Source organism: Malus domestica, chromosome 10 (genome assembly GCF_042453785.1).
Source record: "Malus domestica chromosome 10, GDT2T_hap1".
Lineage (NCBI taxonomy): Eukaryota > Viridiplantae > Streptophyta > Magnoliopsida > Rosales > Rosaceae > Malus > Malus domestica.
Genome location: NC_091670.1, coordinates 23,756,316 through 23,778,675, shown reverse-complemented (window position 1 = coordinate 23,778,675; position 22,360 = coordinate 23,756,316). Strand labels below are relative to the sequence as shown.

At 37.6% G+C, this 22,360-nt stretch overlaps 2 protein-coding genes across 2 annotated transcripts; one reads left to right on the top strand and one right to left on the bottom strand.

Annotated features, from left to right (window-relative positions):
- Nucleotides 1-10,082: 10,082 nt before the first annotated feature.
- On the bottom strand, nt 10,083-11,305 carry LOC103431058 (uncharacterized). The gene is made up of 2 exons (XM_029108947.2): nt 11,159-11,305; nt 10,083-10,184 (listed from the first exon to the last, which is right to left on the bottom strand). Exons 1-2 carry the CDS (start codon nt 11,291-11,293, stop codon nt 10,083-10,085), a joined length of 237 nt encoding a protein of 78 aa, XP_028964780.2. The 5' UTR covers nt 11,294-11,305.
- A 5,038-nt stretch (nt 11,306-16,343) lies between these two features.
- LOC103431055 (protein ALTERED PHOSPHATE STARVATION RESPONSE 1-like) lies at nt 16,344-21,964 on the top strand. Its single transcript, XM_008369204.4, has 4 exons — nt 16,344-18,010; nt 18,234-18,421; nt 19,032-19,255; nt 20,156-21,964. Exons 1-4 carry the CDS (start codon nt 16,705-16,707, stop codon nt 20,898-20,900), a joined length of 2,463 nt encoding a protein of 820 aa, XP_008367426.3. The 5' UTR covers nt 16,344-16,704; the 3' UTR covers nt 20,901-21,964.
- Nucleotides 21,965-22,360: the final 396 nt, after the last annotated feature.

The window sequence follows — 22,360 nt, the reverse complement described above, 5'->3', positions numbered from 1 at the left end:
TTTAAAAGCGGAGTATTATACCAAAAAATTAATGATTTGATATTTGGTATTGAAAGATGTTTGTCTTATAATGTTTTTTTTTTTTACTTTTCAGGAGGTGGCGGAGAAAAACAAATATAATCAAGAGTTAAAAACTATGAACCATACAACTGGTTCAAAAACTTTTGCTTGGGTGCGCGAGGAATATGTATGTGTTGCTAATTTGTAATATATGCAGTTAATATGTATTTGTTGTTCTCTTTTAACATATTTAAAGAAGAACAAGCATGGAAAGGAACCGGATCCCATCTCTTTTTTTCGAGCTACCCATACTCGGAAAGATGACTCTTGGATTGATGAATAGTCACAACAGAGGGGTAAATGTTTTATAACTCTATTTAGATTATGACTATTTGTATTTCATTCTTATTTATCTTTCTATTTGGATTGATGAATCTGTGTTCTAACACATTATTTAAACAATAACATTGTATTTTTTTAGAACACATATTATTTAAACACAGAATTAGTGTTTTTATGAACCTTGTTTATCTTTCTATTTGTATTGATGAATCTAGGTTTTTATGAACCTTATTTATCTTTCTATACTTCAACTCTTAATAATCTTTTATTATTTTGTTAAAGACAACTATGCAAGATCTTCAGGTGTTAGTTCTTACAAGAAATCATCCAAGGGTGCATTGGCCAAGGTGCTAATTGAGAACAACGAATTGAGGAGAAGGGAGGAAGAAGCCTCCAGACAGTTGGCGGCGGTAACGGTTCAGCTTGAGCAGTCAAAGACCTCGTAGCAGCAGGCGATGAACCAGCAAATCATGATGTAGCAATAGTAAATATTGATGTTGCTTATTCCACAAATGCAGCAGCCACCACTCAGCCCTCAGGCATCACAGCATTCGACCCCCAGTCTGACACTTTACTTTGGACAAATGTTTTGTATAGTTATGTATTATGGCGGATTCAGATGATAGTATTGTAGGTTAATTTATATTTGAATGCATATTATGTTTGTTATGAGCTTTGTTTATTTTATTCACTCATTAAAAAAAAAAAAATTTTATTCATTCAATAAAATTAAAAAAAAACAAATAGAAAGTTTCGTATTTTTTTAATTATTAATTTTGTTATGTTGGTTGTGACCGACGAAAAATATATAGATTTTGTTTTTTTTAATGTTTCTGTCGGTTAGAATCGACAGGAACATGATGTGAATCCGACAGCATTTTTAATTTCCTGACAGTCACGAACGACATTAATTGATAATATTCGACAGTAGTTTAGTATTTATTGTCGGATATATCCGACACAAGTTATGTCGGTTTTAGAGCCTTAACCGACAAAAAATTCATTTTCTGACGCTAGCAATTCTGTAGCTTATTATATCCGCCACTGCATCCATTTTCTGTAGGATTTTGCTAAATATCTGACAGTAATATATGTTTCTTGTTGGTTTTCATAGCGACACTAATAAATGGTTTTGTAGTAGTGGGACTATGTTTTCATGTTTCATGGTTGTTAAAAATATCTAACATGTATTTTAGGATAACCTGATTGGTAGAAAACAATTAGGCTTTTGAATTTGTTGAAGAACCTCTTCCACGAACCTTCAACTCCTAAGTTTCAGGCAAGAGCATGCAGATAATGTGTTGTAGGCCAATTTAACTGAACTTGCAGAAAGAGAGAAGAGAGATGTGTGATGATGAGGTATCTGTTATATCATCTCATTGTGCTTTTATTTATAGTAGTAGGGAAGGTAAATTCCTTAGTTCGGTAGGATTACAACTCTAATAGAATAATATCTATCTAAGAGATATGGTAGAATCCCAAAAGGATATTGTGGTAGCGAATTTCTGCCGTCTTCGATCTTGACGAAAATATACCTAAAAAACAATTAACAACTTTGATCAAAGACCTAAGCCTCACGTGTTCACAAGATAGGGAGTTAGGCCGATGGATCTCTAATGCCTAAATTAGTTTCTCTGAAAAGAGTGAGTGCTTAGAGTTTTTAGGGGTAGCAAAAGCTCATCGAAATTTGGTAGAGATTGAGGTATTTATTATAGGATGAGAGGGTCAGCCACAGTGTTAGGATTTTTCCCTACACGTGGTAGCATCATATTGACCAAAGTGTGAGGAAAGAATATTCCCAATATATTAAATAGGAAATATATCTTGGGATAATGGTGGAAGTACCCCTAATTGATTAAAATAAGGATTACTTGCTGCAATCAATCTTCAATTAGAAATGTATTAAAGATGGAATTTGGTAATTAATCCCTATCTTTGATGCCCTTAACTTTTCCTTGCCATGATCGGTGAGCATTCGTATTTAGCTACTTCAGGGGTATTGAGTTGCACGTGGGAGTATTTGAGCGGTTTGCCCATTTAATGAGGTCAATCTTGTCATTGTAGAGCAAAAATCTACTTGCCACCTCTAGGATTTTTGGGATTATTTTAGGCTCCACAGATATCTCAAGATATGATAGCATTTACACAATCACATTCTTAATCTAATAGTATTGCAACAAAAACATAATTTTTGCACGAATAATAATTCAATAATAACCAAATAAGCAACTCTTATTTTATGTGAATTAATGGTCGGTGATCCAACTTATTAAACATGCATCTTAATTAACCATGTGCTCGAAGTTCATCTTTTATATAAGAATTAAGGTGGGAGTTACTGCAAATGACCTATGATTTTGAAAGGAAAAAGGTTTGTTTTCCATTATCAAACGCAACACTCAAAATCTTTTAAAATGTTGTTTTAAAAAAAATTGAACAACCTCAAATCACTCTTAAGTTAAAAAAAAAAAAAAAAAAAAAAAAAACACCTTATGCTAGGATTGAGAAAAGAGTTCTTTTTTTTCTTCTTTTTTTTTTTCTTTTTTTCAGTGAATTGAAATTTTATTAACAGGGCAAAAGAAAAAAATACAACGAGAGCCGAGTCAGAGGCAAACAACTAGCAAAACTGTTTAAAAGTCTTCATTTTTCAAAACTCTTTAGTAATGTCTAATTTGCAAAGGATACAATCACATCAAATGATGTACAAAACCTGGAGAGGCAAAGGGATACGATCACATCAAGGTCTTGTTTGGCAACTCGTATAAGAGATCAGATAGAATAATTAATACGATTCCAGGTGTTTAGTGCAATTATGTATTAAATAGTACCCATACTTATATTGGGCCCACGTATTTATCTGGTATATGCCCATTTATTTATCCTTTCAAAAACCTTTGTATTATTAGTTGGGTCTATATGTCTCACTCCATCGCTCTCGCTCTCTCTCATCGTTCTGCAAGCTCGCTGCCGTTGCCATCGCCAATCCCAGATTTTTCTCGCATCGTTCACATCAAAATCAGTCTCTCTTTGCTCTCTTTTTTCTCTCAAATTCACATAAGAAAAATTTCCGAAACTTTCTCCAGTCTTCTTTTCCTTTTTTTTTTCATCAAAAAGCTGTAGGAACCATTTTAATTTCACATAAAAAATCTGCCTCTCTCTCTCATCTTTCAACATTGAACTAGCGAGTCCGCCGTCTCGGCAGCTTCCCTTTTAGCAGGTTGTTCCTCAAGCACGTTCAAGTGTCGATCTGTGCGAGACAGCCCAAGCGACGATCTTCGATCCGAAGCATTTTTCTCCCCTTTCGCCTTCCCTAGGTTTAATGGGTTTCACGTCAAATACGGAATCTAAAATTTTAAGGGGAAAATTTCTCTTCTTTCTCCTTCCTTGGCTTAGCTGTTCGAAGATGTAATTTCTAGGTTATAAAGGTGTTTGGAAAATACCCAAAACATTTTTATCCTTGGTTTATGGGTGAGGAAGAACTCGGGCTTTGGAATGGAGGATGGGGTGTTAATTTGTTTGGGCTTGATTGAAATTAATTTTGGGAGTGTAAGAAATGGTGAAGAGAAGATGTGAAGATTGAGAGAGAAGAAGACAGTGAATAAGAGTGAGAGAGGCGTTTGGTAAATCTACAATTTATGCAAGAACAAAGAATGGGTCTTTTTATTTAAACAATCCGGTCATTAGTCTGATACTTCACAAAACACCCGACTAATTTAGTCAGTACTATTTGATGTACAAATTGTCCTATACGACTGAAATAGTCTGTACAGTCCGAGCTGCCAAACGAGGTCCAAGTGGAATGAAGTAGTGCTTTTCTTATGCACTCTCATGTGTGAATGCACGAGTTAATTACATTAACACCCCCTGAGGTTTATCAAGTTTTCAAAAAACGCCCTTACATATGAGATATTACACTAACACCCCTTTACGTTTTAATTAACTTTCACATAACCCCTTCAGTCAACATTGTGCTAATAAATTGACAACTTTACCCTTATAGCTAATTAATTAAATAATAAAAAGCATATTAGAAAAAAATATTAAAAATAAATAAATTATGTTGCAGTCCTATTAGAATAGGAATGTGATTGTGTAAATCCTAGTAGATATGAGAATGTATCTTATATTCCTATTAGGACTAGATTACCTATTAAATGTTGTAATCCTAAAGGGTAAGGAATTAACATTTCCTACTACTATAAATAAAGGCACAATGAGGTGGAATAACACACACCCACAATTACACATCTCTCTCATCTCTCTCTATATGACGCACCCTCTCTCTCCATATGGCCTCCATAATTGTTTAGTAAATTATGCCTACAACACGTTATCAGCACGCTCTTAACACTACGCTAAAAAGAGTTTATTCTTCAATCAAGGGAGTATTACGTTTTAATCATTCTTTTTATGATTAATTTATCACTTTATTGGATTGATATACATGCTATTGATTCAATTTAATTTTTCTATGTTGAATGTGATACAATGCATTAGAGATGCAATTCCGGCTTTCTGCGAAGGATCTTCTACAAATTCAAAGGTTTTTATTGTTTTCTGCCAATCAGGTATGCTTAAAATAAAGTAAGATATTTGAAACGACCTTGAAGCATGAAAACATTCCCCATAATGCATGAACCCCCCTATGTTTATATTTTCCTTCCGATATATATATTATATGAACTATATATTTGTTTCATGCATCGCACAATTGAATTGTTATGTGGAATTTGTGAGTCAAATTATATAAAATAAATTAGAAGCAAATTTGGGTTTCCTAAACCCTAAGGGATTTGAAAAAAAAAATAAAGGGAAAATTCAGCTTGGTGCGGCATACCCACCTCACCATCACTGTGCATACTAATAATAGGCCTCGGCCTGGGGTCCCAATGGATGGGTCTGCAACCCCTCGTCCTTGCACTGTGGCCCGTAGCCACGCAACCAGCCCAGGCCCCCAGCCTTCATTCAATCCAGCCCAGTTGGCTGGGTGTTTCCCACGACATACACTAGCCTCCAAGGCTGGGCCTTTCTCCCGTAACCCAAACCCGCAGGCCAGCTTTCACTGGACCTGCCCGTGCTACCCCGTAGGCCCTTGAGCATATCCCGTCTCTGGACCTGTGGCCTACAGCCACCCCACGGGCTGCTCTAGCAGCCACTCTAGCTTTTTGTTCACTGCACTAAGCCCAATTATTTTTGGGCTCTATTTTCGATCCAATAATATTATTTTAATATTATTTAACTTTTACAATTGACCATGTATGACCCAATTTATTGAATTAATTAAAAGTGACCTGCAGTCCATTAATCTGATAATGAATCCAAAATTATTGACCTGAAGATCACTTTTGGACATTAACGATTCAATAATTTATTTTTATACTTTGAACCATCACATACTTTCATAATAACGAAGCTCTCACACTTGAGTTCCCGAAGAACGTCAAATCCACTACACTTAAATCAGCATATTACATTATGTGTTCTTACAGGAACCTCTCCTTTATGAACTAAATGTTCATAACCTAAATTGAACCTGTAGTTTCAAATTTAGCGCCTTTGAAACCTGAAGATTTCATAAAACAATACACCCATGAAAACCCGACGTTTTTCATGAAAATCATGTCTTAGAACTCAAATGTTCTAACTTTGATGCTCATGGATGATTCATTCCCATAACACCAATCACAATCTTGTTCCCTCCAATTCAGTGGATCGTCAAACTGTCACAAGTTCGATTTCCTGATTTGGAAGTTTCTAAGAGAAACCACTTCATGTAGGTATAAGACGTGAATCTCCATTTGATTATCAAAAAGCTGAGAAACCAATGAAGCTAACAAGGGCATGGAATAGCTGAATAAGCCTTCGCCATGATCTTCATTCGAAAACTTATGCTCGAAGCATTACGAATGGAAATACCTCCCGAACGAGGATTCCATGGCTTTTTGGCTCGCTTCTATGGACCGTCTAATCATGAAAAACATTGCATGAAGCAAACCATGATTACGTCCATGAATGAGTACAATTATGAAGTTAATAAATCCGATCAAATTTTGATTATAGAATACTTTTCTTGTCCTTCCATGTTTCTAACTAGTCCATGACGCAGCAGTGTAGAAAACGAAAGTTTACCACATTCTCGAATCTGATTAATACCACAAACATATGGTAGAATCAGGGCCTGCCAAGGTGTGGCATCATGCCCGAAACGTGATCCTTGGCACCTAAGACCTAAAACTTCAAGAATAAGGATAATATTTCCAAATCTCAACCCTTGCAGAATTTACTTCCGTATGGATGGAATAGATCATTGGTTATGCACCTGTGCGTACCCCTACCCCTACCAATATCATTGAGGAGTACCATTCTAGTAGTCAATATGTGAGACTAATTTTGCTCCACCGAACAGCGTTGGAAGAGCAGAATTTTGACATGGATAACCTTGTTGGCCGAATCCCCTTAGTAAACCATTTACTTTGTGAACATTTTTCTATGTTCTTGGATTCAAGTTTGGTGTATGTTTTACTTATGGATAATCTTATTGATATTGTCCTCGAATATGAGTTAATTGAATCATGTTTCTTAATACATGCGACCTAATTCAATTAACCACGTGATTATGTAGGAATGTGGGAAAGTTAGTTGTCTGGATGAATGCGTACTACGCACACTAACTGTACACCTAGATCACATCTCTAACAACGACTTTAAGTCTATCCAACCTGATTAAGAGCAATGGCACCCTCCTCGTTGTATGAATGGTACTGAATCATCATTTAAGAGACCTTAAATTCTCCCTGACTTTGAGTTTTTAAGGATATTTGAGATGACAATGATCATAAATGAAACCATTGAAGAAAATAAAGTGAAATATCTTTGCACCACCTCCAAAAATGAGCTTGAAGCTTTAATTTGGGGCTAATGGGCTGTCCCCCAACTGGGGCACACGCCATATGTGGCCGGCCTGGAGCTAGGTGATTGAGCAGTTTACTTGCTTTGGCATGACCTTTTGGGACACTTAGGTCAAACAATGATGCTACAACGCATCTCCTTACCCGAAGTAAGGACCTTGTGCTTACAAACACACTTTGCCGAGCATGCTCATTAGGGAAATTGATTTTCTATATCATTCCTCGCAAAGATATGACACAACTCTCTTTTCACAGTGGATTCAAAGGAATATATATGGACTAATCCAACCAAAATGCGAACCATATAAATACTTATGATTTTGGTTGATGAATCAACAAACTGGTTACATGTTTGTCCACACACATTGCTGCTAAACCTCATTGTCGATTAAGGGTTCACCACCCTACTTATCCCTTAAGGTCTAGGAGACTGGATAATGTCGGAGAGTTTATATCGACAAATTCGATAAAGAATTGCATGTCATTTTGGGTTTATAATTGAACATCGAATTCCCATGATTCACCCCAAATAGCCTCGCCTAGTGATCATAAAGTGTAATTTAAATAAAGGAAAACTAATGAAAAGGGCTTGAAAACTTTGAGTTTTAATGATAAGGACAAAATAAAAGGTAAAGTGAATAGTACCAGGATTGACTTTTTAGTGTAAAAATGTGATTTTTCGTTAAAGTGAACAGTACCAGGTGCTTTTCGTTAAAGTTCCCTTTAAATAATCATTCGAATTTTGGTAAACGTACCAAGTTTTCGGTTTCTGCCTAGGGCTATGCAATCCTTGTACGCAGTTATGTTGGTCCTCCTTGAGGCCCATTGCCACCCAACCTATATGATGTTATAGTTGGTTACTGGGTACAAACCTGAGGATTTTCATGTTTACGCATTTAGGTGTGCATTCTATGTGCCAAGTTGCGCCACCGCAACATACCACCATGGGTCCTTAAAGAATGATGTGTATCTTTTGTTGATCATGATTCTCCTTCACACTAGCTATCTTCTAGCCCTTGCACGCGATCTCTTTACCGCTCATTTGCGGGTTGTCACTTTAATGAGACAGTCTTCCCGCTATTAAGGGGAGATAAGAACATCAACGTTCCTGGAGAATGGCCCGAATTTGCGTGGACATTGCCCACTATGTCTCATCTCGATCCTCATACCACACAAGTGTGATAAGCAAGTGTGATGACTTCTAGATTTCAGAATGTTGCTCCAGACACATTCCTCTAATCTAGCTAAAGTGACGAGATCATATACCAGTTGCAAACATGCCTGCAAGGATATATGTACTTAACGGACGTCGAGTCAACATCCCTAGAGGGTGTGCCGCCCTTGTTGGACGGTTTGGACACCCCTGTTGGACGATCCAGTACACCGATGGATAGCCAATCAATTTGTCTTGGCTTGGAGCACGACATATCACTCGGTTCGTAAGATTCACTTCCTTGGAAGAGGAAGACACGGCACAGCAATGAATCTAAACTTGATCGCTGTCTCAAATCATTTCCATCTCATGAGATTAATCTGGATTACTCTCGAGACTAGAAGTTCTTGGTCCAATATACTAGTTTGGATGAGAAAATGGAATTGAAATAAGATTACCATCGATGATGTTTTCACTTATATAGTAGCTACCGACATAAATGAAAAGCAATGATATCGAACTGTGTTCCATTGATTAAGTGACAACGTAGAACTGATTAGACAATTAAAGTTACAATCCAGGTCAAATTCCTTACCAAAGTGTGTTTTGGACCTGTCGTTCTTACACTGCCCAATGTAACCATGTTGTGTTACAAATGGGAAAGGAAGCGTTATGGCGCAAGGTTTCTCTCAAATGTTATGTGATTGATAGCAGCATTATGAAATGTGGTTAGTGTTTTCTCCATGGGGATATAGATACAGAGATTTACATGTAAGTTCCTGAAGAATTACATGAACTGGTTCAAATTGTTCCAAGCCACGGAACACCCTCTTACCTCATTTTGAGGTGTTCACTTATGGATTGAAAAATCTGACGGATGTGGTATACCCGTCTACGTGATTATTTGATCAGTCAAGGATGAGTTATGCCCTTGCATGTTAAACTATGAAGTTTTATTCCGAATTGCTAGAGTTACAGTTTATGTCGTTAAACATAAATTTCACTAAGACTCTGGAAGAGCTTGAGAAAACTGACTCTCACCTGAAGATGGAATTTGAGATGAAGGATCTTGGGAAACTCAATTATGCCTTGACATGAAGTTAAAGCATTGTTCTGACGGTATTTTGGTCTACCAGTTGAACTACACCATGAATGTGTCACCTTTGAGTATACCTTTGATCGCCCATATGTTATATGCAAATAAGACCCTTGAAGAGGTTATGGAATCCGAAATTCCATATCTAAGTTCAACTTTGCGCTTCATTGTACTTAGCTCATTGTATTTAGATAGGACATCTCCTTTGCTGCTGATCTTGGTAAAAATGCAGCACCACGCCTACAAGCAACCACTGAATTGGTATTAAAGACGTACCATGAAGGTACTACATAGGCAAATCCCGATGCATCTCAAGCAAATCCAACCCCCCTGATCCTCGGAATGATGTTTGCCTTGTTTTTTATGCTGATGCTAGTAACTTATCAAACCCGCACAAGACAAAATCCCTAAATGGTTATGTCTTTACCATTAGGGATATCGCAATATCTTAGAGGTTCATGATATGACCTTAGTTGTGAAATCTTCGAATCGTTCCGAGACTCACCTCACTTCATTGCGCCACAAGTGAGACATGGTTAGGAGTTGTTGTTGAGCACATTCGAAGTACTTGATGTGTTTTCATCTATCGTTGAGTCCCGACAATGATCCATGAAGATTTTGCCGCATGTATCCACCCGACCAAGCCATGATACATCAACAAAGTCAACACCAAGACATATTGCGTCTACATCAGTAAAGCATCAGGAGATTGAAGTCATGCAAGCTGATCCCAAACAACCTTGTTGACCTTTACACGACGTCACTGCCGAAGTCAACCTTCCAAAAGCTTGTCCGTGGAATTGGTATGCCTAACTATTCATATGCAAATGCTTGTAGTTCTCATTTGGAAGTTATGTCAAACTTAAGAGGAGTATCCAGAAGTATACTCACTTGATCTTAATATAATTTTTTCCCCTACAATTAGGGGCATTTTCCCACTGAGTTTTTGCTACCTAACTAGGTTTTAACGAGGCACCCATCCTGGGCTGATCATACGCTTGTGAGCTCTTCTACTTGCGTCTAAAAGACGTATAGTTTTGACTTAATGCAACTTCTCACGTTTCTCCTTAGACTATAGGTTTTTCCCCACCTTGGGTTTTACCATAGCAAGGTTTTGTGAGTTTTATTTTTTTATGCATTCTTCCGTTGATTTGAGACTCGCATTTACTCATTGTGCCAACAACTTCATCAACTGTACTTGCTTCATCACTGAAGACCTGATGCACCATTTACTTGAGTATTTACACACTCAAGGGGGAGTGTTGCCGTCTTATTAGAATAGGAATGTGATTGTGTAAATCCTAGTAGATATGAGAATGTATCTTATATTCCTATTAAGACTAGATTACCTATTAAATGTTGTAATCCTAAAGAGTAAGGAATTAACCTTTCCTACTACTATAAATAAAGGCACAATGGGGTGGAATAACACACCCACAATTACACATTTCTCTCATCTCTCTCTATATGCCGCACCCTCTCTCTCCATATAGCCTCCATAATTGTTTAGTAAATTATGCCTACAACAAATTCAACATTAAAAAAAATTAAAAATTAAAAAATTGAGAGAAAAAGGAGAGAAAACCCTAAACCCTCCTAGCTCCACGACCCGCAGTTTTTCCTCCCATCGTCCCACCATCACCACCTTCATCCCTAAACCCTCCCCAGCTCCTTCAGTGCCTTTTCCTCATTTTTTTCCTTCTGAAGATTGGCCAAATCGGACTCGTCGTACTCCTTCTTCTCGGCCTCGGGTGCCTCCAAGGGCTTTGCTATTCCACCTTGCTTGGAAGACATGGCTGCGATCTAAGGCAAAAGGCTTGCTCGATTGGTAGACGCAGCAGTCCTAGTTTAGAAGTTTTTAAATTTATTTTTTTTATGTTTAATTAATTAATTTACTTTTAATATTTTCTTGTTCTAATATATTTCTTTATTATTTAATTAATTAGTTACAAGGGTAAAGTTGTCAATTTATTAGCAGAATATTGACTGAATGGGTTATGTGAAAGTGAATTAAAACGTGAGGGGGTGTTAGTGTAATGCCTCATACTTGAGGAGATTTTATGCAAACTCGATAAATTTCAGGGATGTTAGTGTAATTAACCTGTGAATGCACGGATGAGTGTGACAAATATCAGTCTCCTAAATATATATTCATCAATAATTAAAATAAACTGTAAACCCTTGTTTTTTTTTAGTAAATAAAAAACTGTAAATCTGAAAAGGTTGACTGTATTATTAGTAAAGGGTCACACTCGATCATCCAATCATGCATTTAGATTTTGAGCAATCATCCACTAGGTTTTGAGCAACCTTCCATTATCGCAGCTTGTTGGCCACTTCAACCTGTTCATTGCACACTGGTAGGAAGTATATATCTCTCATTAAACTACAGGATAAAAATAACAGATCAAGATTCAAGATGACATAATTTACATATTTTTTAATTTGTAGATCAAGATTATATTTTAAAAATGATTTATAAAAAGGGAGAGACAGGTCACTATACTCCAAAAAAAAGCCACATGGTGCCTCATTAGAATTAAAAAAATTAATTCTATAAATAATACAAAATCGAATCGCCTTTTTCTTTTCTTCATCTTAATCTGACATGGAATCACATTTCAAGATGAATAATGGTGTATGACACTCAAATTATACATAATCACAATGTAACTTTACTAAATTGGGATTATTGTGCATGGTAGCATGGGCATTTCAGGCAAATGACATGCCCTTATACTTTATAGTTTTTAGTATTCTGTAGTTTCTACGACCAACTCTCCCCCGCATGCACTCGTGGGTTGGAATTTGAATATTCCAAATCAAAGAGCTTTTGGCATTTGAGAAGAAAAGATAATTAAGATATTTGTTTAGTTAATTTGCTATATTTTGAAAATAAAGAAAAAATATTGGTGTGTTTTTTTTCATGGAATTTGATCGCTCGTCAAATTATCTGATATATTATGTCATAGACTAAAATTACTGCTTTAAATCACGTAGATGTCAAATTATATGATATATTACGTTACTGGTTATGTAAATTGATAATAAACACAATAACTTTTTCCTAGGACAATTTGTTAGTTTTTGGATTCTCGTTAAAGATTGAAGCATATAAAATAGGTGGGGGATGACAAAGAAAATGATGGATGGGGAAAGAGGTCTAGGTGCTTTCTAGTGAAGCCATTTGGAGAAAATGAGGTTGCTTCTGGTAATGGGAGAAGAAGAAGCCAATACGGATGTCAAGTGTATATATGGACCTAATTAAACACGTCTGTTTGAACACTACTTTATTGAACGAATAAGGGAGCTGGTCAATGCTTGATTGTGACTTTTGAAGTCTTTGGCATTTATTTTTCTAAATAATCCTTCAAACTACAGAATTATGAGAGACCAAAATCCGTTTGCTTATTAGTTCAAGGTCTTCAAGTTAGACTCATCGATTTAGCCAAAATGCCCATCTTTTCGCTGATATTATATATACATGATAACCATCACAGAGTGGTTTAGTAATTTAAAATGAATTTTAAACCTGTATTTCACATGGTACGTCTTGGATTCAATTCCTAGCATGTGTGGATCACACGATGGTGGCCAGTGAGAGGCTAAAATGCTTCTATGAGTTATCCCAGCCCTCAAAAAAATGGATTGCCATGACGAAACCACCAGTTGATTCCTTTTTTTTTTTAAATATACATACATCATGAATGCACAAAATATATATATATATATATATTTTGAAAAAAGTATGATATTCATTAAGATGACAAAGATACATACAAAAAGAAGGAAATGGTGCATAAGTAGGTCTCGATAAAAATATTGCCAGGACTTTCAATCTGATCGAAATAAAAGAGTGTTTCACACAAGAAATATTCTCAATATTTTATTTGTCATAAAATATGGGTTTTGGCTCCCACAGTCCTGCCTTTTATAGTAGTCACCATGAGTCTATGACACAGCTTCTTTTTTATGCAGGATCAGAATGATTAATTATGGAATTAATTATTAATACTAATTTTTATAATATTCTCAACTAGATGACCTTAACTTTTCACCTCCCAATTCCAATTAGGTACAACCAAAATTTTCCTTGTTAAGGCATATATACCTAGCATGCATATGCAAGCACATATAGTAAAGAATTATAACGTTGTGGTGGGAACTTTTGTCAGGGTTTCTGAATTAAAAAGGAGAAAAAGAAGATTCTTCAAAGTACTTAAAAATTATTTAGGTGGAAAAACAGATATTTAATGATGGTTTTGCAGCAAAAAATTAAAAGGAATAAAAAACATAAAAAGAAAATTTAAGCTTATGAGTCTTTTTAAAAAATAATAGTGATTAACAACACAAACTACACCTGTTTTGGTGATGAGAGGGACATGACTCTCAAAATAGAAGCATCACATATGCTCCCTTGACATTTATGAAATCTTAGGAAACTACTAGTTCCTGTGACTTCCAGGGAAAAAATTAGGGTGTTTATGAGGCAATTAGGCATGTTCCTTTTGGGATATCTACTAAAATTGAAACAATATGAATACGATTAACGCATAAATCGAGAAAAATAGATCTTTTTCTTCTTCTTATTTTAGCCTAAAAATTAAACAAAATTACTCTTCTGGTTTAGTTATACAGAAGATTGGTGCTAGACATGGCAATGCAAATTGCAAAATGGATTCTCTTTTGGAGTGCTGAGTTTTGATTATTTGCTTCCTTTGACACATTAATTGGTACAAACAGAGTCTTTCAAAGACCCTTGAATGAAATCGGAATTCTTGTTATATGGTCCCAATCTTCTTTTCACCTTTAGCTACCTTTCATAGTCCTAAATGTGTACATATTATGCTATATGTGCTATCTTTGAGATGCCAAGTACCAACCCAGCTCATACGTTTGTTTTATTTTATTTTATTTTTTCACTTTTTCTTTCCCATCGCTTTTACCTCTTCGAGGCAATGCTCTCTGATTTCTGGTTGCACATTTGATTGTACTTGAGGTATTTGGTACATTCGTTTGACACACTCATTCAATCATCCAATCAAGATTTTAAACAACGCTATGTTTTAATCCGACAGCGGATTTAAGTATATACATATACAATATTATTTAAATATAAGTAAATTTATATGTATCATATTTATACTATTTAAAGATAAAATAAAATTTATATTTGTTGTTTATGTTAAGATAATTTTAGTATAAAAAGTCTCATTTTATTGCTATTTATTTTTGAAATTATTTCATTGAAGTATATTGTAATCTGTATATATATATACACTTTCAAAAACAATAAAAAGCAGGGGCAAAGAGTAAACTAAAAAAAAAAAAGAAAAAAAAAACATAACAAAAAAGTCAAACACACGGGAAAAAAAAATAAAAGAAAGAAGAAAAGAAAAGGTGGAACAACCCGTTTCATTTAAATGGATAACTAATACTATGTCAGGTTTTATGATTTTCAAAGTTTTACTTTCTCTTTCTTCCTCCTCCTCCCCCAGCGGCTATTGTGCCTTGCCCACTTTTCCCTTCTCCCCAAGCAATTTCAGGCCGCCACCGCGAGAGCTTATGGATTTTCTTAGAACCACCTAGTTCGTCTTTGATTTATTGACCGTTTTGTCCAAAATCGCCACGTAATCCCACTGATCAGTGCCTAGGCCGATTTTCAAAGTCTAGTGTGTATTGTGCAAAAATGTTTAAGTACAAATTATCTTCGTTGCAGAATGTGAAGACTAGTTCAACCTTTTCACCGAACAACTTTTACTCACGAATTCTTATATCACATGATTGACACATGAACTTACATGTAAAATACCCGTTTCATAAAATGAGTATTGACAACTTTAGCTCACATGCAGCCATCCACTTCTCATGGGGCAGATCTCATTGTAACAGAAACTAACAACCCAATTTACCATGTTCAATGGGGAATGGATGGCCAATTTGGCATGATTCTCTTATGATTAGGCAAACAATGGTAATTCAATTACAATTTAAATTCACATAATTACACAATCAAATAATTGGTAAAAACGGGTAGTGAATTCTTGGGACACAGCCAGTTAAAGCCTATATTTGTAACTGAAATTTGAGTCCAACGAACATAAAAACTACATTAAACAAAATTATTAAGGTTTTGATTATAATTGTTTTCTTAATGAATTATTATTCCCATAACCACACGCACCAAAAAACACTAAGTCCACAGTGAAAAGTGAAGACCTTCATCCATCATTACCTAAATTGAAAAGAAAGGAAACCACCATGAAAACAACCAAGAAAATTACAAGGGTATTTCCACCGCGAGAAAATAAGGTGGCGGCAACAAGCGTCAAACTTTGAAACCAACACCCCCCAACCCCTGCAAATCTCGTTTTGTCCGCTCAGTCGACCTGGCTTTTGGTCCAAGTCTTTTAAGTCTTATGCCCCAAAAAAAAGAATATTTTTAAGGGAACTTTAACAAAAAACATCCAGTACTGTTCATTTTAACCAAAAATTACATTTTTACACTAAAAAGTCAATCCTAATACTATTCACTTTACCCTTTATTTTGTCCTTATCATTAAAACTCAAAGTTTTCAAGCCCTTTTCATTAGTTTTCCTTATTTGTAAGACCTTTCCCAAACCCTAATATTCAAATTTCAATTAAAACTTTTTTTTGGGTCAAATTTCAGGAATTTAATAATTTGAATTTCCAATTCTAGAAAGTCTCCCAACTAATTTGGTTGTTACGCCTTCACCAAAAGAAAATCTGGTTGTTGCATAATTTTAAACTATATTTAAAATTAAAGATATTGCCCTAAAATGTGCACCCAATTAAATAAGATAAATATTTTTATAAATTATTAATACACCGACGCTCAATGCCACCAATACATTCTCTCTCTCCTCTCTCATGAACACAAATACACTGTTCATTCACTCTCTCTCTCCCTCTCTGCTTTCTGTGTTTCTCTGGTGCAAGCCGACGACAAACTCCGCGCTGGCAAAGATTCCCTTCTCCCCCTCTCCTTTCTTCTTTTCCTTTTCTCTTATCTTCGGCCCCACAAACCCTAAGCTCGAAATTTTCCCGTGAAACAGACACTAACGCAACAGCTACCGGAATCCAATCCAATCCCTATCCCACCGTCATGTTTCAGCTGATCTCGCCTTGACCCAGTACCTATTTTCCCCCGGGGACTGATAAAGTTGCCTTCTTTTTCCGGCCGATGGGCTGCACGAGCTCCAAGCTCGACGATCTTCCGGCCGTCGCCTTATGCCGGGAGCGCTGCGGCTTCCTCGACGAGGCGATTCACCAGCGCTACGCCTTCGCCGAGGCCCACATCGCTTATATACACTCCCTCAGAGGAATCGGCCGCTCTCTCCATCTATTCATCGAACAGGAAGTGGGCAATTCATCCGGATCGCCGCCCTCCCCCCACCTCAACCTCCCGCCGGCCCGAAAAGGCCAGACTAAATCTTCGCCGCCGCGCCACTCTCACTCGAATTCAAATTCTGGGTCCCATCTCCAGTTTCACTCCGATTCCGACGACGATTCCGGCTCGCTCCACCACTCCGACCACTCGTCGCCGCTGCACGATACTCACCACGGCGGTCATATTGATTATATGGAGGGCGGCGTCCAGGAGGGTTTCAATTCGTACCCAGATGGGTTTATGCGCATGAATTACATGAAGAACAAAGCGACGCCTTCTGTGGTGCATCGGCAGAAACCCGTGAGCCCCGAAAAAGTGTATCAATTGGGTGAATCTTCTTCTTCTAATCCGTATTATGGATACCAAAACTCAAATTTTTATCCAGATGCTGTCTCTAATCCTTATTCCGATTACGGCGGTGGGTTTAACAATTACAACGGCGGGGGTGGTGGGTATAATTATGGTGGCGGGGGTGGTGGGTATACCAATTACGGTAATTCTTCTCCGCCGGTCCGTTACGGAGCACCGTCGCCACAGGCCTCAGCTTCGAGTTCGTCCAAGCCGGCTCCTCCGCCGCCGCCTTCACCGCCGAGAGCTTCAGCTTGGGATTTCTTAAACCCATTCGAGGCTTACGAAAAGTCCTACTCTGTTTACACTCCGAGTCGGGACTTAAAGGAGGTGAGAGACGAAGAGGGAATTCCGGAATTGGAAGATGAGGAGTACCAGCAGGAGGTAGTGAAGGAGGTGCAGAGGGACCACAAGCATGTGGTGGATGGCGGGAGGCATTCCAAGGCTATTCTGGACGATGAGGCAGCTGAAACGCAGCCCTCCTCCCTTTATCAAGCTCGGCCGAGCGTTGGGACCGATGGCATTGGGGTAGAGTATGAAGTAAATGTTGTGGAGAAGAAGATTGTGGATGAGGAGGAGAGGCGCGAGGACCGTGGCAATGGCGGAGATGCAGCTAAAGCTCGACCGGGGTCTCGAGATGCTTTTGAAGTTGCTCGAGAGATTGAGGTCCAGTTTCAGAGAGCTTCGGAGTCGGGGAACGAAATTGCCAAGATGCTCGAGGTGGGAAAGCTTCCGCATAATCGAAAACATGGTGGGTATGGGATTATACACCTTTTAATAGATTGATTTTTAAAAATTTGCTTGCTTGAATTTTGATCTATCCGGGAAGTTTTAACTACTATGCTTTTGATGTGTAGTAGTTTTAGTTCCCTAAAGTGGAAAGTTTACAGATCAGGGCTTTATTTTTAATTTATGTTGAATTTGAACTCTATCAGCAGATATTTGACTTTTGTTGTGTGGGTCTTTGTGATCAGTTTCTTCCAAGATGATGTCTTTGGTCTCTTCGCAACCTTCTACTAGCGCCGAGCCATCGACCTCAGCTGGAGTGGCTGCTCCTGCGCAATTGGGGTTCGATGAAGAATTGATGTTGAGGTCCAAAAATCTCTCTTCCACCTTACACAAGCTATATCTTTGGGAGAAGAAACTCTACAATGAAGTAAAGGTATGTTGTTTCCTCCTTTCCCATTACTGGTTACATGTTTATATGGTCATCTTATATACTTTTGAACTTAATGAGTATGAGCCATCAGGGTTTCTTGAACAATTCAAACTTTTCTAATTATGCTTCACCAGACAATTGACTCATGACCCTTTGTTGTTCGAAAGCATTGTCGGATTACAATTTCTTTTGTTTTCCTTATTCATAATTAAGTCTCGTCTTTTGTTTGCTTAAATGTGAATTTCAAATTGAGTTTCTTAATTTTTACATCTCTATATGAGGAACAATTTTCTTTTAGGTCCGACCAGAGCATATTGGCCCTCTGAAGGACTGAAGGGCCTCTTTGTTGGTATTTTGGTGTTCTCTCAAACATAGATCATGATTTGCCCACCAAAACTAGGCTACTCTCCGTCTAACAATATCTGAATAAATTATGGCAAAGTTCTCTTTTGTATTCAAGCATTAACCCCTAATTGAGTTTGAATAGGTCTTTTGCTGATGTACTCTTCCCTTGCTTATGATTTAAACCACAAGGCAAACTCAACATTTCTTCAAATTTCTGTCTATGTAAGTTGTGACCCTATAACGAGTTTTCATGCTTATAATTTTTCAGGCTGAGGAAAAGATGCGGGTGATCCATGACAGGAAGGTTCGTAAGTTGAAGCATTTAGATGAAAGGGGCGCAGAAGCTCATAAAGTTGATAAAACTCGAACTTTAATAAGGAGTCTGTCCACAAAAATCAAAATTGCAATTCAAGTGGTAGACAAGTTATCTGTGACTATAAATAAGATCAGGGATGAAGAATTATGGCCGCAACTAAATGAATTGATTCAGGGGTATGTCCATCTTCCAATTTCTGTGGCACTTTGTATGTTTCACGTTCCTTAATGAGGGGTGAAGTCATAGTTAATCTTACCTATATCATGATGTTATAGGTTTTGTCATATCTGAATATATTTTCTGGACCTTCTAATTGCTAGTCCTTGATATTTGACAAATTAATTTATCCATTGAATAATTAGCTCCGTGTGGCACAAGTGGTGAGGGGGTGGGGAAAAGGGTTAGAACTGTAATAGATTAAGGGAATTGGTCAGGTCCATTGGTACTTGTATTTTATTTTTGTGCTAAGACTTATTCAAGACGAAGAATGGAATTTTAAGAATTAGGCTTGGTTAGAGAATAGAAGTATTCAAGCTAGAAAGAGACGCAGAAGCAAACATTAGAAGAGTGAAAAATCTTAATCAGAGTTTCTTTATGATTTTTGTAATTTGATGGTTTTATCCACATTGAGAACTGCATGTTACAAGAAGAAGAAGAAGAAGAAGAAGAAGAACAACAACAACAACAAAGCCTAATCCCACTGAGTGGGGTCAGCTGTATGAATCCTAGAATGCTACTGTGCTTGGTTTTGTGCTAAGTCTTCCGTTAGCCTTCCTAGGTCTTCCTCTACCCCTTTTGCCCTGAGCGAGAACCGCATGTGTGGCTTCCGAAAACCCTTGTGACCTCAAAATTATGAAATAGCTCTTTAAGTCTCATACTATCTCCTGGTGTCTTGAACAATACATGCCTATATAAGGTTCTTAATAAGAATTAAGGTGCCTCCAGTAATCCATGAATCTCATTTTGGCAATAGGAAAGATTGGCTATTTACGCAAAGATTGCTTTGTTGGAAATTGTATACTTTATGGATAATATTCATGTCACATGTCTAATTCTTTTATTTTCTCACACTTCAGGTTAACCAGGATGTGGAAATGTATGCTCGAATGTCATAGTAGCCAGTGCCAAGTGATTAGTGAAGCCAGAGGTTTAGGTCCTATCAGATCTGGAAAAATGCTTAATGATGCTCATCTTGCTGCCACATTGCAGCTTGAACATGAGCTTATTAATTGGACTTTCAGATTCTCTACTTGGATTAGTGCGCAGAAGGGATATGTGCGAGCTTTGAACAAGTGGCTTTTAAAATGTCTTCTGTATGAACCAGAAGAAACAGCGGACGGAATAGTTCCCTTTTCACCTGGTAGGATAGGTGCACCCCCAATTTTCGTAATATGTAACCAGTGGTCACAGGCTTTGGAGAATGTATCAGAAAGGGAGGTGGTTGAGTCGATGCGTATTTTCACCATGAGTGTGCTTCAAACTTGGGAACAAGATAAGCTTGAAATGCGCCAGAGGATGGTGGCACAGAAGGATCTAGAGAAACAAGTTAAGAACTTGGATAGAAAAGACCAAAAAATACAGAAGGAAATTCAGGCATTAGACAAGAAAATTATGCTAGCGTCAGGGGACGGTGACGGTCTCTCGGTTGCTGGACAGATTGTATATCAGAGTGACACTAGAAATATTACTTTACAGGCTAGTCTGCAACGCATTTTTGAGGCGATGGAAAGGTTCACTGATTGCTCTACAAAAGTGTATGAGGAGCTTTTGCAACGTAATGAAGAAGAAAGGCTTGCTAGAGCGGATGAGAGAGCTTCGTAGGGCTCTGCGGTTAAATGGAGTTATGACCATCCCTTTTCAGCCATCTAGGTGAAGGATTTGGAAGCTCAAGATCTTTGAGAAAATTGCATTCCTTGGAGAAAGCTTTTCCTCCACTCTTCGCCTGTAATAGCTCAGTAAGCCATACTTGTGGGCCTGTGGCTTTACATCGACGGTGCAAGATATTTATCTGGGTTGACTATACAGTTTTAATTTAATGAGACAGGCAGCACAGTTGATTCACAACTTACACAAGCTAAGACGAAGGGCAAGCCCGAGGTAAGTTATCGCCGATTATAAATCAGCTTGGTCCACTGCCCAACAGCAGAAATGATTCTAACGCCGGTTCTGGCCAAAGTATTCGCTGAAGTGATGGTTGCTTGTGCCATCAATCGCGTTATGAGTGATTCCCTCTGCCTATGAATCAGCCAAGTCTACTTTCCGCGGAGGTTGGGCTCATTTCTTGACATAAAGTTTGCAATTTGCAGCGTAGGAGCGACATGGAAACAAGGGCTGGAGCTGCTTTCGCAAATCAAAAGTGCGAATTTTGCACAACTGGGGGCCAAAATAAGTCAAGTACGCAGATTTCCTTTTTGGTTTTGTGATGGCGATGAGCTTCGGCGCAGTAGTTGTCACATCCCGGCCCAGGCCCTCACCACATCCCGGGCTCGACTCCGTCGTAGTACGATATTGTCTGCTTTAGGTCCCTACCATGTCACGGTTTTGTTTATAGGAACTCACACAAGAGCTCCCAAAAGGCTTAGGTAGAAATGAGAATATACATATAAGGCTTACATGATTCACTTCTCTACTTCCCTGAGCAATGTGGGATGTAACAGTAGTAATCTCTGTATGGGCTGCTTTGAGCGACGCAAGTCCTGTATGTGCCCAGAAAATAATTTAGATATGTGCCCAGAAAATAATTTAGATAAATTTGTATAAATAATGCATTTTCATTCCTCCTCTTTCTTTTACAGCATTTCATTTATATCAATTATTGTACATGCAAGCTTTGGCAAAATTCAAAGTGACAGCAACATTTAATAAGAAAACGAACCGGGTTAATTTTTTTTTGCATTCGGCCGGTGTTGGTCAAGCGCGATTGGATGTCGATACTATGTGTAGATCAGTGATTACCAAGTGTGAAATGCAACTTTGTAAAGCAAAAGTGGGTTTTGGTTTTGGTCATTTTTGGATGTGATTGGGCCATTTTCCTTGACGTATGCTTCCCCAGCAGCCACACTAGCGTAATTTCGCAGAAAACTGAGATTATTTGGAAGTGATTACATTAATTAAAGATTAAGATTGATGGAAAATCCCAAGATGTAATGTAAAATCTCACTTTAATTAAACAGGTTCATGCTAATCTTTGAATGGGACTGCATTAACAAGGCTTATGATCCGTTTCCATCCAATACGACTTGACATTGTCCCAAAAGTCGTATGGACTATTCTATGATCCT

Bases quoted from the DNA above. Each gene is read 5' to 3' on its own strand.
- LOC103431058 (XM_029108947.2), bottom strand. From the start codon at position 11,293: ATGTCTTCCAAGCAAGGTGGAATAGCAAAGCCCTTGGAGGCACCCGAG. The intron at 10,185-11,158 runs GTTTAGGGATGA...TTACTGATGTAG, and splicing joins CACTGAAGGAGCTGGGGAGG to ACGCAATATGTCTTGGTGTT.
- LOC103431055 (XM_008369204.4), top strand. From the start codon at position 16,705: ATGGGCTGCACGAGCTCCAAGCTCGACGATCTTCCGGCCGTCGCCTTA. The intron at 18,422-19,031 runs GTATGTTGTTTC...ATAATTTTTCAG, and splicing joins AACTCTACAATGAAGTAAAG to GCTGAGGAAAAGATGCGGGT. The intron at 19,256-20,155 runs GTATGTCCATCT...CTCACACTTCAG, and splicing joins CTAAATGAATTGATTCAGGG to GTTAACCAGGATGTGGAAAT.